This window comes from Peromyscus californicus, unplaced genomic scaffold (assembly GCF_007827085.1).
Source record: "Peromyscus californicus insignis strain IS unplaced genomic scaffold, ASM782708v3 Scaffold_4__1_contigs__length_199733344, whole genome shotgun sequence".
Lineage (NCBI taxonomy): Eukaryota > Metazoa > Chordata > Mammalia > Rodentia > Cricetidae > Peromyscus > Peromyscus californicus.
The window spans coordinates 17,458,930-17,474,474 of record NW_026294562.1 but is presented as its reverse complement, the minus strand read 5'-3'; the positions used below and the strand labels follow the sequence as shown (position 1 = coordinate 17,474,474).

General features: G+C 51.4%; 1 protein-coding gene across 3 annotated transcripts in view; it reads left to right on the top strand.

The window, feature by feature from the left end:
- Pax2 (paired box 2) overlaps window positions 1-10,992 on the top strand; it is an 86,180-nt gene extending 75,188 nt beyond the window's left edge. Inside the window, exons 7-9 of one of the 3 annotated variants that reach the window (XM_052713878.1) lie at window positions 7,902-8,003; window positions 10,113-10,199; window positions 10,696-10,992. In XM_052713878.1, the coding sequence (XP_052569838.1) occupies window positions 7,902-8,003; window positions 10,113-10,199; window positions 10,696-10,817 (311 nt within the window). In that variant the 3' untranslated portion in view covers window positions 10,818-10,992. Of the gene's footprint in view, window positions 1-7,901; window positions 8,004-10,112; window positions 10,200-10,676 lie in introns of all 3 variants that reach the window. The other 2 variants (XM_052713877.1, XM_052713876.1) reach the window with 2 other exon arrangements.
- Window positions 10,993-15,545: the final 4,553 nt, after the last annotated feature.

The following is a 15,545-nucleotide window of genomic DNA, read 5'->3' as shown; positions in this document are numbered from 1 at the left end:
GCTCTTCGGCACTTCCTAAGAAGAGGCTGCCTAAGGAGAAGGCTGCTAATACAGTCTTTCCTGAATGACCAGGAATTCTGAATGGTGGTGCTCTAAGGAATGTCACAGGTATGGCTCAGAAATGTCTTAGTGGCCTTAAAGCCACCCAGGCAAGACTTGAAACCTGTTTCTCAGAGAACCAGAGACCCACAAGGTGACAGGAAGACCCTCCTTAGCTGTCGCCTCAGGACAAATAAGCCAATGCTTCTTTAACCCCGAGCTTTGTGAGGTAGCCCTGAGGCTATTGTCACTTCTGTGAGGCTTTGCTGCCTTCAGTTTGGAATCCTCTGCTCTCCTCCGGGGTGGCAGGCGGCGGGTGGCGGCTGGGCTGCCTGGCAGAGAGGAGGAAATCCAGTGGCCGCTCCAAGAACAGGCTAATGCTCCGGCAGCTTAAGTGCCCGTTTTCCTTGGGATTAGAGTTTCACTTACACTGAGCGCCTGAAAAACGCTGTGCTTTCAGAAGGATTAGGGTTGACAACTCAGCGCTCTCAGAGAACAAAATAAAGCCAGAGAGGAACTGGGAGACCCGGCGTATCAGGAGACTGTGCAAACAGGCTTAACCTCTGCCCACCCAGCATGAGGGTCTCTCATGCACTGAGCCCATGGGTGAGTCCCTTGCCCATTCTCCTGGGTTCTGCTCTTCATTTGCTCATGGAGTCAGAGAAGGCAGCTCGGGGAAGCAAACCGAGAGGAGTACTGGAGATTTCCTTTCCCAAACTGCAGTTTCTACCTCTGTAAACGAGCCAAGTTTCTTTCCTGCCCTTTGAAAGTGCGAGTCTTCTTAGCTTTTCTCAGGTTGAGCCAGAAGTTCTATCCATGCCAGCTGAGTTAGAGGAAACCCCCTCCTGACACACACACACACACACACACACACACACACACACACACACACACACACACACACACACACACCGTGCTGCACTGCACAGCCCTATAAGGGCCTTGTGTGAGGGGAGAAGGTGGAAATAGTCTGACTAGTTGTGCCCAGGTGTTTGGTGGTCAAGGGGCAGACCTCACTGAGCCAATGCAGATCTAGCATCTCTGCCTAGGGCACCCCGGGGGACCAAAGGTCCAGCTGTCAGTGGACAAGCCGCTCAGCTAGAAGAACAGCCACCCTGAACTGTGAGCACAGCCCCCTCTGCTGGAACCCGGAGCAGGCGAGCCTAGAGCTGAGTGTAGGGCCAAAACAGTGTCCTAGGTGGGGTCCTTCCACAGGCTCCTCTGTTCTAGAGGGCAAACCTTGTGAAAGTCTGGGAATCTTAGAAATAAAAACTAAAATGAAATACATAGAACGCTATTTTGCTCTCTCTTGAAAGCATCGTTTACAGGGATCACTGTTTTAATATATTACGTATAACATGGAAATGCAAGGATAAATATATTTGGGCAGCAATGAAAAAGTCGGTGACTCTGTTCTTGCGTGTGTTATGTTTGTGTGAGATGTAAGCACAGAGCGCCAGCCTTGAGGAAATCTAATGCCTTCCTTTTGCCACCTTAGGAGAGGCAGACAAATGTGGGGATGGGGCAGTAAAACAAGAGTTATGCTTTCTGGCCTCAGGGTCCTCCACGGTGTCAAACGGATATCAGAAATGCTCCTCTGCAGAGAAAGATGCCCAGGAAAAGCATCTCTAAACTGTTTGGGTATAACTTCTGCTGTATAAATCAGGGTCTAATGAGCCTCATTGCCAAAGCCTCACCAGCAGCAGTTTCTGTGTCCTGGGCAGCTTCTTCTTAGTGTTCCCTTGGTCTTCTGAACGCTGACATCAGCCTGGTCTCGAGATAAACCTGATGCTTCACTTTGTGCTGTTTCTTAAGTGGTTTCATTAAATGCTATTCAAGTAGTTGCAAACAAATCAGTTTCTTCTACCAAAGAACAGAGGTTCCATTGTTTGTTTGTTTTTTATATGTGTAGCTTATTCATTTTGGAGTCATGAATACTTTTGAGAATACAATTTTTAAAATGTACCTTCTACTCAGAAAGAGGTGTAATAACACTTAGGTATAGCTTTATATGGATCCCTTAAAATACATCTGTGATACCCTGTGGAATCAATGAACCCCAACCTAAAATCTCCCACTGCACAAAATGAGGCAAGCTGAAACACACAAGAAACAAATAGTCTTGAGCTGGGCAGTGGTGGCGCACACCTTTAATCCCAGCACTGGGGAGGCAGAGGCAGGCGGGTCTCTCCGAGTTCAAGGCCAGCCTGGTCTACAGAGCTAGTTCCAGGACAGCCAGGGATATACAGAGAAACCCTATCTCGAGAAACCAAACCAAACAAACAATCCAAGATGTCCTCTTACAGGACAGATTCATTTAGCATGAGCCCAGGTTACTCTGTCTTTAGGTCTGTCATGTTTGGGAATATCATCCCAGGATCAATCCCTTGGCCTATCACTTCTGTAGTCCAGGTTCTTCTGTCGATTAGCTGTGAAATCCTGACCATAATCCTTAGTTCCTCCGTGTTTCAATTTCTCATCTGAAAAATCAGGGATTAAAAATAGGTCAACTGGTAGAGTGGATAAGAGAATTCAAGGAGAGGATAACACATGTAAGATACTGAAGGCGATGACTGACTAGCACATGGTAGCTGTTCAGTGCATGCTAGAAAGACCAGGAGCAAATGATTGCTGACCCAGCACCCAACAAAGCAGCACACGTGATCTGATGACGTAAAGTTCCTCACTTCTTCATGAAGCCTGAAACTTTGCTTCTGTCCATCCTTGGGAGAGAGGCTGCACTTAGAATTCTCCAGAACAGTTGCTTTGCTCTGGCCCATTTGCTAAGGAATGCCTGACGAAAGTGCACTCACTGTCTGATTCAGACAGAGCAACTGCTGCAAAAATTGGCTTTGGAGTCTTCAGGGACTCCCTCGGTTGAACTGAGAAGACATCCTCATCAAGTACAGTGCTTCTAACACTTCTGGGGACTTTAAGATTCTCCACTACTACTGCTTCTCAGAGGGGCTCTTTTGTGTTAGAAAACTCTCAAGGGAGATGAAGACTCCACCCCCATGGAGTTTTACTACAGACCTCCCATACACTTGTTCATTCCTTGTGTCCCCCTTTTCCCTGCTTCATCTTAATGGTAATGTGGTGGTATGAGGTTTTGCTTGTTGGAAAACTTCTTTTCCTTTTCTTCAGCTCTTTGCGGGGGGGGGGGGGGGGGTGTCGGAGTATCTGGGTCCGTGTTGTCATTAAAGGCAGTGTGGCATGGACGTGGCTTCCAATGTTGATGCTGTCATTTACTAACCATATAATCCTAGGAGAGTCATTGTGCCTCTGTGTCTCCACCTTTTTACCTTTACGACAAAGGCATGGTCATCCAGGAGACTCATCTCTGAAAGCTTTGTCACATCAGAAAGCAAGCAGGCAGCATGGAATGCCCGCTCTCTCATAGTAACGTTGGCTTTTTATCCGCTTTGATTCCTGGTGCTGCTTTTATGTTGCTGGCTTTGTCAGTGAGCAAGCAAACGCTTTACTGCTTCCTGTCTGCCTCGGGACGACGGCCCATAGTTTATAACTGATGCACTCTGCCGGGCAGGCTTTTCTCCTGTTTCTGTGCTTCGGCCTGTTTGTGTAAAGGAGACGGCTGTGCCATCTTACAGTTTCAGAGTCGTCCCCACTGCCGTCTACCCATCTCTCCCTAACACTGCAGCGCCCAGCGCTCTGTCAGGTCTTCCATTTCCCATTGATATTCCCTCACCAAAGGAGACTTGCTCCAAGAATGCTGCTGGGCAAATGGTGTATGATGGTTTTAGTAATTTGAAAGCTTCCTGCACTGTGCGTTTTCCGTTATTGACAATGGTGTTCCAGGAGAATATATGGCTCTAGCAAGACTTTGGTCAATTTTTCCCGCTCTTCAGGTGTCGTCTGTGTACTAATGAAGTCATTGAGCGTGCTTTGCATGCAGTGGCTGGCAGCTTGTTGACTCAGAGGTCCTGAGCAGGCGCCTCTCTCTGGTGACGTCTCTACAGAACAAAGCAGAGGAGTATGACAAACACTAGAAAACTTGAGTGCTTTTTCCTCCCCGCCCGCGGGCCTCTGCTCCCACGTTCTTCACATTTCAAATCGCTACCTACAGATAGAGATGCTTTTTTTGTTTTGTTTTGTTTTTGTTTTTGTTTTTCGAGACAGGGCTTCTCTGTGTAGCTTTGCGCCTTTCCTGGAACTCACTCTGTAGCCCAGGAGGGCCTCGAACTCACAGAGTTCGCTTGACTCTGCCTCCCCAGTGCTGGATTAAAGGCGTGCGCCACCACCGCCCGGCCATAGATTCTTTTAAGAACTACAATTTGGAAATGTGCCTTCCAACCAATTGTTCAGAGAGCGGATCTCAGTAGGCAAAGTCTTCTACCTGCTGGAAGTTGAACATGCCATTTTGCAGGCAAGATAGCTGTGGGAATAAACTTTGCAAGAGGATTGCCTCCAAGTTGTCTGAAGAGAGCTTCTGAACAGCCACCCCATCTTCCTCTTGTCTGTTTCTGTTTGGTGTTGTTGTTGTTTTATGTGAATACCTTCCACGATGGGGAATGTGTATTCAACTAGTTGTTAAGAATGATGACAGTTGAGGTCAAATTCAGTTTTCCTGTCTTCACAACGAGTCATGATGCCCAGCGTGGAACAGAAATCAAGGGGATAAGAAGGGAGGGGCAGAGAAGGAGGGAGGCACACTCTGCTTCCTGGCTACTTTGTGGATGTTGAGATCCCAGGGCCTGGAGAAATCAAGTTCTGTATCTCTGCAGCCTCAAAACCTCTACATCTCCCATAATCCTCCTTTTTCCTAGGTCTTCTTTGACAAATAAATGCCATATTCTTCTCCTCTTCTCTCTCTCGGAACTGATAGGTATTTTCTTTCACCGTGCACTTCCTCTCCACTGAGAAATGGTCAGGAGATATGTACTTTTTAAAATTGGCGATAGAAGTCCATACAGGAGTCAGGCAGTGGTGGTGCACACCTTTAATCCCAGTACTCGGGAGGCAGAGGCAGGTAGACCTCTGAGTTCGAGGCCAGGCTGGTCTACAGAGCTAGTTCCAGGATACTCAAGGCTACACAAAGAAATCCTGTCTTAGAAAAAAAAAAGTCAATACAAGAAAAGCTACAATGAAGCAAACACAAGCAAGTCGTGGTGGCACACATCTGTAATCACAGCACTCAGGAGTCTGAGGCAGGAGGATCACAAGTTTGAGGCAAGCCTGAGCTAGGTGTAAGACTGTCTCAAAACAAAACAAAATAGGACAAACAAAAAGCAGATGCAGATTCTTCTACTGGCTGGGATTCAGAAGTGACCTTTTCTTTGCTAGTTCTTTTTTCTAGTGAATTTCGGGAAATGTAAGGCATTAGCTATACTCAACAGGAATAGAAGGAAATCATTCTGTTGCATGGTAAATCTGAGTCACCAGAGATGAATCTGTCATTGAAAATCTTTGTAAAAATTCCACTGCTGTTTCAATTTATTTTTCAAATGTTTAAACTTTTATTTATTTTTATGTATATGGGTGTTTTGCCTGCATGTATGTCTGGGTACCACATGCCTGGTACCCCAAGAGGCCAGAAGTGGGCATCAATCCCCTGGGACTGGAGTTACAGACAGTTGTGATTTGTCACGTGGAGGCTTGGAGTTGAACCTGGGTCCTCCCAGAGAGTAGCCAGTGCTTTTAACCACAAAGCTACCTCTCCAGCCCCATTTCCATTGATTTTTCAAGGAGAAGAGTCTAGTGGATTTCGTGCTAGCTTTGCTTCTCTGTAGTAGATCAACACACATGGAACAATAAGAAAACCATTAGCATCCACCAGGGATCGGCTGTGGATGCAATGGAGGCATTGAGAATTGATCAATAAGGACTTAGTGAGAGTACTGTGTTCTCAACTGTGCAGGGTAGATCAGAATGCAGGTCCCGCCCTTGGGTGAGTTATGGTCTGTTTGGCATGAAACAACACAGCTGGCAATGCATTTTGCAATAATATGATGACATAGTCCATCATGGCACACAGATGTCATGGAAACTTGAGAGAAACGTCCTTGATGAGTAGAAGGATGGAAATGTTGAGGCTTGAGCTGGAAGAAAACTATGAGTGAAAAGGAAGCAAAGGTCACATCTTTTACATCACAAGATGAAAACAAACTCGACCAGAAGTGAGAGTCAGAGCTGAGAAAGCCAAGTGGGGTGAGCCCCTGGGAGACTTGGAGTCTGGAGAGTTTCCATTCAAACTGTAGCCTACAGGGAACCAATGGCAGTGTTCACAAGGGCGTGGTACCATGAAAGCAGTGTTCAGAAGGGCTAGCAGCCATATTTAGATTGGTAAGAGGGGAGAATGTGGAGGCAGGAATACAAGCAAAGAAAACCCACTGGAGGAAGCCAAAGGCAGGTACTTGGGGGTCAAACTACAAATATAACAGAAATGGCTAAAGAAAATTGATTGCGTATCGGAAGGGGTGGGGAAAGAAGGCTGGGTCTAGAACTCTGAAGTTCTAGGTAAGTCTTCAAAAGGGCTGGAAGACTGATGGAGGAGAAGGTGGATCTGTCTTTATTCCTATTGAGTTTGAGGTGGCCGTGGGACAGCTAATGAGGATGTTCAGCAGGCAGTCAGGAATGGAAAGGCCTGAGCAGTAGCTCTGTATCCTTAGAGAAGGACGACCCTCTCAGATGTGTCAAAGTGGGGATGAGAAAGCACACGTGTCTGGGGAATGAAGTAGCTGGCCTCATCAAGTGGACAGTAGTGAAGAAAGAAAGATGCTACAGAATAGTCATGGAAAGTCAGTCCCGTGGGCCTAACCATGACTAGGACCCAACTAAGGAAAAGAAAGTGAACTAGGGGAGGTGTCCATAGTGCTATGACTTCCTCCAGCCACACCTTGCCTCCTCAGGGTTGGACAGAGCATGAGGAGCAGAATGCCACTGTCTGGTGAGGATGACCAGGGAAATCCGCAGCAGATGCCTGGGCCCCAGGAGAGGATAGGTTCTAGTGTAGGCAATAGGAAGGAGTCAATACTGTCCATGAAAGACTGGAGTATGCTAGAAGGGATCCCCTTCCTAGAACTGGAAGGAAGCCAGTCACGTGAGTTCCAGAACAAACGTCTCTGGATGGAAGTAGCTCTCTAATATTGATTCCCTCTGCCTCCACTTCCTGCTCCTGGCAAGGAGAGTCCCATCCCCCATTCTCTAGGCTCTGGGTAGAGCAGAGACCTCCAGGGAGGCTGCTGGTAGGTGGAGCAGATTTTGCTCACTGGAACTTGATCTGATCCGCTTGCCCTCAAAGTTCCTGATTCACTTCAGAGATGGTTTTCTAGCCTTTAAAGGCTACAGTCACAGCAAAATAGCCCATTGGTTAGTCCCTCATCCTCCAGACCTACCAAGCCCGGCATCTACAGCTCCAATTAGAATAAGGACTCTACCCTTGTAGAGGTGGTCGTGGGGTGTCTTCAAACCTGAAGAGAAGATAGGAGTTGGGAAGAGAAGTGAACAGGATGATAGAGGTTCACCAGAGCAATAACAGCTGAGTATCCGTGGAAAAGGAGTAAAACCAGGCCATCTCCACCCAGCTCCATCTCTGTTGGGAATCGCAGAGACACAGACTAAGGCAGGCAGACACCTATGCACAGATATGCAATGAGCAACATAAAACAGAGGTACACACACACACACACACACACACACACACACACACACACACACACACACGAGGCTGATGGTGGACACATGTTTAGGCATTTGGACCCACATTTAGGCACTAGGGGGCCCGAAGGCTCAGATGCACATCTGCACATCTCCTTCCTCTCGGAGAATGTCCTGTCCATCCAGGTGTGAGCTGAGGCAGGCCCCTCTCTTCCAGGCCTCACTCCTTCCCCTTTGTGTTTTTCCAGGTCGTGATATGGCGAGCACCACTCTACCTGGTTACCCCCCTCATGTGCCCCCCACTGGCCAGGGAAGCTACCCTACCTCCACCCTGGCAGGAATGGTGCCTGGTAGGTGACAATGTTGTAGATGGCTGATCTAGGTGGGGGTAACTAAATTGTGGGCGCGCTGCTAAACAGTCTGTAGTCTGAGGCTGGGGGTGGGAGGAGATCCAACAGGCCATTGTCCTGCAAACCGTTGTCCTTCCGCCCTCCTTCTCCGTAGAAGCCACAGTTGGCCCTTTAGAAGCAATGCAAGGAGGAAGCTTGCAGAAGTGCCCCTTGTGTGCATAGCTGTAGGGTCTGCCCCTCCTCAGCACCCATCCGTCCAAGCCTATGTCCCAGTGCTGCAGCCCACCCCAGCTAGCTGACACTGCTTGGAAGAGCCTGCCCTTGTTTCCATGGAAACTTGGAACCAAAGACCATTTTCAGGGGCACGGCAGTCATTCAGACAAAGCCACACTGGTCCACACCAAGCCAGGGGTTGGGGGGAGCACTGTAGAGAACCAACCCCAATCCAGAGAGAGAAGGAAGTGAGTCTCAAAGTGGAGTGGAGGACAGGAGAGAACCAGAGACGCCTTAGCTTCAGAAAGAAACAAGCTAGAACACCTCAACACTTCTTCAGAGGACACAGGCCCTCCTGCTCCTTTGGGACTCTAGTGCACCTTTTTGCTGAGAGGCATTGGACTTGGATTTGGAATTAAGGAGACAGAGGCTGTATTTAAAGCCTGGCAGCTCCTAGCTCCACCCTCCAACCCAAGTGGGAGTGGCTTAAAGTCAAAGAGAGTAGAAGTTCTTATCTCCCCAAATCTCTGTCTTAAAATGACCAAGACTTTCCCAGTCTTCAACCCTCTGCCTCTAGAGTCTTTGGTGTGCCCTGTTCCTGAAGTGCAACCCTCAGGGGTAGGGGGAGAAGCAGAGGGTAGAAAAGGTGATTGGCCTCGTCCATCAAGGAACAGCCCTGAGTAAGCCTAGGTAGGACTGAGAAAAACCACACCGCTGCAGGGGAGCAGGGAATAGGGGCTGAAGGGAGCTGGAGGTGTGAGACAGGGATTCCTGCGCAGACTTTGGAGAAGGCATGCAGAAGCGTTGGTAGGGGCAAGGAGAGGCTTTGGAGGTAGATCAGTGAGCAGGTGGAGGCTGGAGGAGGTCTTAGGGAGGTGGGGGCGAGGAAAGAGTGGGGAGGTGGGGGTGGGAAGCCTGCAGAGAGCTCATGGTGGCAAGGGGGGAGTCGTTAAACAGAATCTAGTGCTGATGAGGAAATTACACTTGTTTCATTAGCGATGAGGAAGGAGATAGCTCAGTTCCTCTTGGTCACAGTTGAGCTCAGAAGCTCATTATCCTGCTGCACGCATGCTTTCCCTCCTCGTCAATAAACAGGCTTTCCAGTGGCTGCGTCCCCCACCCCCACCCAGCTCCTTCTTGGAGTGGGGCCCCTTCTCCTCTACTTAACCCGCGGTTAGGGATCACTGTAAACAGTCTGGGGTCATCACACAGGAGAAAGGGCGAGGGGGAAACCCATAGGCCTGGCCTTTCTCCTCCTGGAGGGAGGGAGGCAGCTCCCAACCCACAGTGCCCTCCACTACTCACTGCTCCGGGGCCTGCGGGCAGTCCACTTGATTCCTCCAAGTCTCCTTCCTCAGTTGCATGGCCCTCGTACTGGACCTCAGGAGGGAAAAAATGGGAGGGGCTATTTCCCCAGAGAGCACCATCATCACCACCTGCCTAGTCTTGGCACAGCACTGAGATGCGGTTCTTAAGACTTTCTGGGACAAAGTGTCTCAAGGGCCTTCCTTCACCACCCTCCCCCTCTTGCGTCCTGTGGAGTTTCTAAAGCAAGTGTCCACTATAAAAGCTCTTGGCCCCCAAGTTACTTAAATGGGCACAGCCAGACCAGTCCAAACCCTTCCGGGGTAGGCAGCAGTGCTTCACAGGGAGCCCAGACACAAACGTGCCCACAGATCCCTCCATGACTAGGTGTGCAGAGATATGGGTACTTCTTTGCCTTTGGTGGCTGTCCCCACGCGGAGAGCGTGGATTGCCTCATCTCTGACCTGCTCCCCCCTCCCCGCGGGCCCTTGCTCTGCTTGGAACACCTGAGACTGGGACTAGTGGGGAGGGCAGAAGATGCCAGCTGGGCACATTGAGTACGTCTAATTCCAGTTCCCCGCCCTCCCACAGGGAGCGAGTTCTCAGGCAACCCATACAGCCATCCCCAGTACACCGCCTACAACGAGGCTTGGAGATTCAGCAACCCCGCCTTACTAAGTGAGTACGCCACCTGGCTGGCCCGCAGCTCAGCGGCTCGCCCGCCCGCCTCCTGCCAGCTTGGGTGCGCAGGCTGCTTTGGGACATGGATCGCACTCTGAACCACCCCACCTCTGGGTAGCGGGATGGGCCAGGGAGACAGACTCATTATAGCAGCGCTGGGGCCTGGGGATCCCTCGACGGCGCCTGCGCCTCCTGCCTCTTCCATCCCCTGTCTCTCTCGGTTACTGGAAGGCTCTTGGCCACAGTGGCCGTCGGACCTCTTGGCTTGTTTGCCGCCAAGTGTCACCTGTCCTGTCCCTCTCCCGCCCTGTGAATGCAGCACTCCTGGGCATCTGGCCTCAGGGCTCAGCCGCAGTCCTCCAGTTCTGATCCCGCCGGACCCGGGGAGGGCTTTTCTTTGCTTTTCTTTCCTTTTTTTTTGTTCTCCTGTTTGTCCTCTCACCCAGCCCATTCTTCTCCTGTGTTAACTTCCAGGTTCCCCTTATTATTATAGTGCCGCCCCCCGGGGCTCCGCCCCTGCCGCTGCTGCCGCTGCCTATGACCGCCACTAGTTACCGCGGGGACCACATCAAGCTTCAGGCAGACAGCTTCGGCCTCCACATCGTCCCAGTCTGACCGCCCACCCCAGAGGGAGGGAGGACCGAAGCGACGCGCTGCCACTCGGCCACCGTCCCTGTCCCACCCCCCCCCTCCACCTCGAGACACCCTCCACCCCTCCACCCCCCGCAGCCCTTCACGTCATCCCGTCGATGGCCTGACCGGGCCGGTGGAGCCGCGGGTGGGGGACCCTCAGGCCCGGGCCGGCCGCCAGCCCCGCCCGCCGCCCCTCCCCGCCTGCCTGGACCACCGCGCCGCCCGGAAGCCTGCCCGCCTCGGGCCCGCGCGCCCGACACCTTCCTGTGACACACAATCAGCGTGGCCCACCCGGGGGCAGCCTGCTTCCGACGCCCGCCGGGGGCACCGGGAGGCTTCGCTGGAGAAGCTGAGCAGGGGAAACTAAGGAAAGGACTTTGTGCCGAAGGAGGAGCCGCGGGCGGAACCCCGGGGGAGACTCCTGCCCCACCCCCCCCTGTGCCTGCCAGGCGGACCCCGCCCCCCCGTCTGCGTCCTGCCGCGGACAGTGGCACCGGGACGCGAGAATCGGATCGGACTCGAGGGACAGCGTTTGGGACGTCGGAGTTTTCCAAGGCTGGTACCCAAGGCGAGCAGATGCCAACTGAGCTCGTCCACGCGAACTGCCTAGCTCCCCAGGGCCTGGGATCTCCTCCTACAGTGACTCTACTCTCGGCCCCGCCTGGCCCCTACCTCAGCGCCTCGTCCATCTATCTGCCGGCCTCTCACTTCCCCCTGCTGCGCGTCCTCATCCCACGACGCCTTGTGTCTGGTCCCAAGCACGCAGCCCCATCGGGGCCACCGCGGGAACAGTTTCCTCCGACTGCTGCTGCGAGCACTGGTCTTTCCCAACAGTAACTTGCTGCCTCCCCCGCCCCGACACCCCCCCCCAAACTCCCAACCTGCCGGCCGGCGGTAGGAGCCAGGAGGGAACTGACGACCCAGCTGCCCAGAGATGGAAACCGGAGGCTGCCCGCCCCCCCCCACTCCCCTCCCCCCACCTTCAGCCTTCCCTTGGGCAGGGGCTGAACATAGCCGCAAAAAAAAAAAAAAAAAAAAAAGGTCTACACTTATTTAATATTATGGTCTTTGCAAAAATGAACAAAACAAAACCCCGAAAGGCTGCTTTGTAGAAAGACGGTGTGTGTGGTGTGGAGGCGAACCTCTCTCTGTACATATGCCCTCCCTCTCCGCCCCGCCCGCCCGCCGGGTACCGTAGAGTCCTTGTCCCCCGTCCGCCCTGCCTGTAGATACACCCTGCTGTCTGTGCTGAGAGTCGCCGCTCGCTGGGGGGGGGGAGGGGGGGACACAGCTACATGCCCACTAAAGCACAGCACGTCCTGGGGGAGGGGGGCATTTTTTTACGTTACAAAAAAAAAATTATGAAAGAAATCTCTATGCAAAATGACGAACATGGTCCCGTGGACACTTCTCGCCTCTGTTTTGTTGGCTGTTTCTCTGTAATTCCGTGTTTTCCGCTCTCACCTCCCTGCATCTCTCCCTGGTCATCTCCCCTTTCTCTGCTACTCTCCCCTTCTCTGTCTCTTTCTCTGCCTCACTTGTCTCTGTCTCGGTCCGGCCCTCCTGCCCCAGGCCTCCAAGGCTACATCAAAAGTGGCAGAGCCAGCCTCCAGGCTAGCCCCTTGTGGCCTTGCCAACGTGCCCGAGCCAGGCCACCCTGCCCCGCCCCGCCCCGTAGTTGCTCTCTCGGTAGCGGCGATGCTTCCTGCATGTCTTCTCAACCGTGGATCGTGACGACTCGAAATAACAGAAACAAAGTCAATAAAAGTGAAAAAAAAATAAATAAGTAAATAAATAAAAATCCTTGAGCAAATCCAAAAAGGCTTGGAGTCCTAGCCAGATCTCTGTTCCCTTCGAGCCTTTTTATTTGAAAAGGAAAGCGAGAAAAGAGAATAATTTAAGAGGAATGCCAGCGCCTGATCCGGGTCCAGTGGCTGGAGCTGGCTGGCGAGGGTGCCTAGGTCCCAGCTCCGAGGCCAGGCGCGATCCCAGTCTTGCGTGGGGCTGGCCACGCTCAAGGAGCGCGGGATCCAGGATCAGGGATCCTAGCCTTCGAAAGGTCTTCCATGGTTCTGGTCTCCTCCGCCACTTTCAATGTGTCGGTTCGTTTTGATTCTTTTTTTTTTCCTTCTTTCCTTCCTTCTTTCCTTTCTTTCTTCCTTTCTTTTTTTTTGTGCACATGATAAATAATAATAATAAATAATAATAATAATAAAATTTTGTATGTCACTCCCCATGGCTCCAGGTTTGTCTCTCCCTGCCCCTGGGATAGGCCTGTCTTCACTCTGGTGGACCCTCAGTAATTCTGTCAAGGATCCAACTCCACTCCCAATGCGATTTCTTCTAAATTCTTGGCCAAGACACCCCTGGACTGCAGTTGAACTCAGATGATGGCCTGGAGAAGTCTGTCCCTCAGTACCCCACCCCCACCCTCACCCAGGCCGTGGACCAAGGAGTTTTGGCTTCCTGGAACCTTAGAGTAACTTTGACACTACCTTCTCTCCCGAGTCAGCCTTGTCTTACAGCTAGTGTCCTGCAATCACACCTGGGGACGGGGCGCAGGTTCCCAAAATGAGCAATGTCTGGGGCTCCCTCTCCATGGGTGGCGGTAGCCTGCGGTCCTGTCTTCTCTCTGCTCCCCCAGTGGGTTCATCTGCTCATTGGCACAGCTGCAATTTGATACTGTGTCCCCTAAGAGACCAGAGACCTCAAACCCTGGCCCCAAGCTTCTCCTTTCAGCATTTATTTCTAGACCCTAAGAGCTGGCTCGTGGGACCTTCGTGGGCTACTTGGGTGTTGCAGAGTCCCACCTGAGACCTGTCAAGTGCCTGAAACTAGTAGCTCAGGTTTAGGGTCTGGGTGCAGGTTTAGGGTGTGGGTGTACTCAGAGAGGAAAGGTTTGGGTGCCCTGGGCAAAGGGGAATGTGAGTGGGTAGGTGGGTCGGTCCCTTCCTGCATATAAATGAATTTTTGTTCTTCTGTGTGGGCCTATGTGTCCTACAGAAGGTCTAGCAGCAAAGAAGGAGGGTAATGTTGGTCTTTTTAAACACATTTGAGCTCAGGTGAGAAGAAAGGATCTATGTGTCTGTCCTTGTGTCTATCTGTTCCTGCTTAGAGAAGGGATATCTTGATTGTTCATGGTTGTCCTGGTGTGTCATAAAAAAAAACTTTGAAATATTCCCTGTCCATCTCTTCAGCAGCCTGTCAGCTTTCCTTCCTGCCAACAGACTTGTGGCACCAGCTTGCATCTGTCCTCCACCCGGAGAGATTTTCCTTCTCAACTCTAGGAAGTGTCCATAGCTAAGCGTCCTTCTCAGCCTGCCCACTTGAAAGGCTCGACTCTTCCAGGATTGGTTGTAGAGCTGCAAGCAGGACCTGGGAGCAGACTAAAGAGTGACCTTCCCCGCTTGGCTAGGGCAGTGCCTTCCAGAGAGCTCCTCCCCACCAACATGTCAGAGACCTTTCCCTAGAGCGGTTTACCCAGGCTTATTCATATCACACCCCCAGGGGGATACACGGACCCCCAACATATCAGCGAACTTCTTCCCTCTCCCCTCTCACTACCCATTCTCCTTCCCAGGAACTAGCAATCCTACCTCACCCAGCCTGGTGCATCCCCTCTTGGCTTCCAGTCTCCAGAAAGAACTCTTCAATCTCTTTGGCGATACTAATGCATCTGTAAAAGAATTCTGGAAGTTCACTCTAATCTAAGCATATCTACTTATTTACACTTCCCATAAAGGTATTAGGGCATTATGAATGAAATAGGAAAACATAGAAACAGAAGTTCTAATAGTTTTTTTTAATCTTAAATAGATTATTTTGTGTCTTAGAAGAGGTGCCTATTCGGAGCTTCCAAACACCCAGGAAGAACTCCTGGTTATCATCTGATGCTCAACAAGGGGGTTCCTGGAAGCCAACAGCACACTGGGGTTAGACCAAAGTTCAGTGGCTTTATCAGAATGTTGCCCTAGCCAAATGTAGCAGGCACCTGGCTTTGCATGCCTGCTCACACCTCCAGGGTTCTTACCTACCTACCGACCCATCAACTGGAAAGCCAGGGACGTTTTGGTGGATACTCACTTATCTTCTTATTTACTTCTGGTCTTCCTCCCACCGAAATAGACAGCCGGGCCGCACTGTTTGCAGTGGCTGTTTCCGGGCGGAAATCTCTCACTGTGTCCTTCCTGGAGTGCTGGTTTCATCTTGGAATCGGCCTGAAGCCCCCAAACATGCTCTGCAATCCCTGCCAGCTCCCTAGTCTAACTGCAGCCCTTTCGCCCACCCAGACACCAAGAGGATCTGCTCTCCCAGCTTCAGTTTGCTTTCCCCACATTCTGTCTGCTAGCCCTGCCCCACCTTGTTGGCACAGATTCCCAAGTGGTGTAACCAAATATAACAATTTAATAGACAGGAAAAAAAGTGCCCCAGGATGGGCAAACAGTTGGGGGCAAAGACATGAAAGTATACTAGAGTGGCTAGAGTATTGGGTGCTTGGGGTGGAACAAGGAGAGAAAATATCAGATGAAGCTTGAAAGAGTTCAGTGAGTCGCCAGGACACTGGTGAGAACAGTCAAAATGGCACCTGCCGTTTAAGGAAAGCTGAGTCACCCACAGTCACATCCTGCCCGTGTATGCAGCCTACCGGACTGAGTCCACTCCGAGCCAGTGTTTCTTCCTTTCTCACGAAGCAGAGGCAAGCAGTATGGA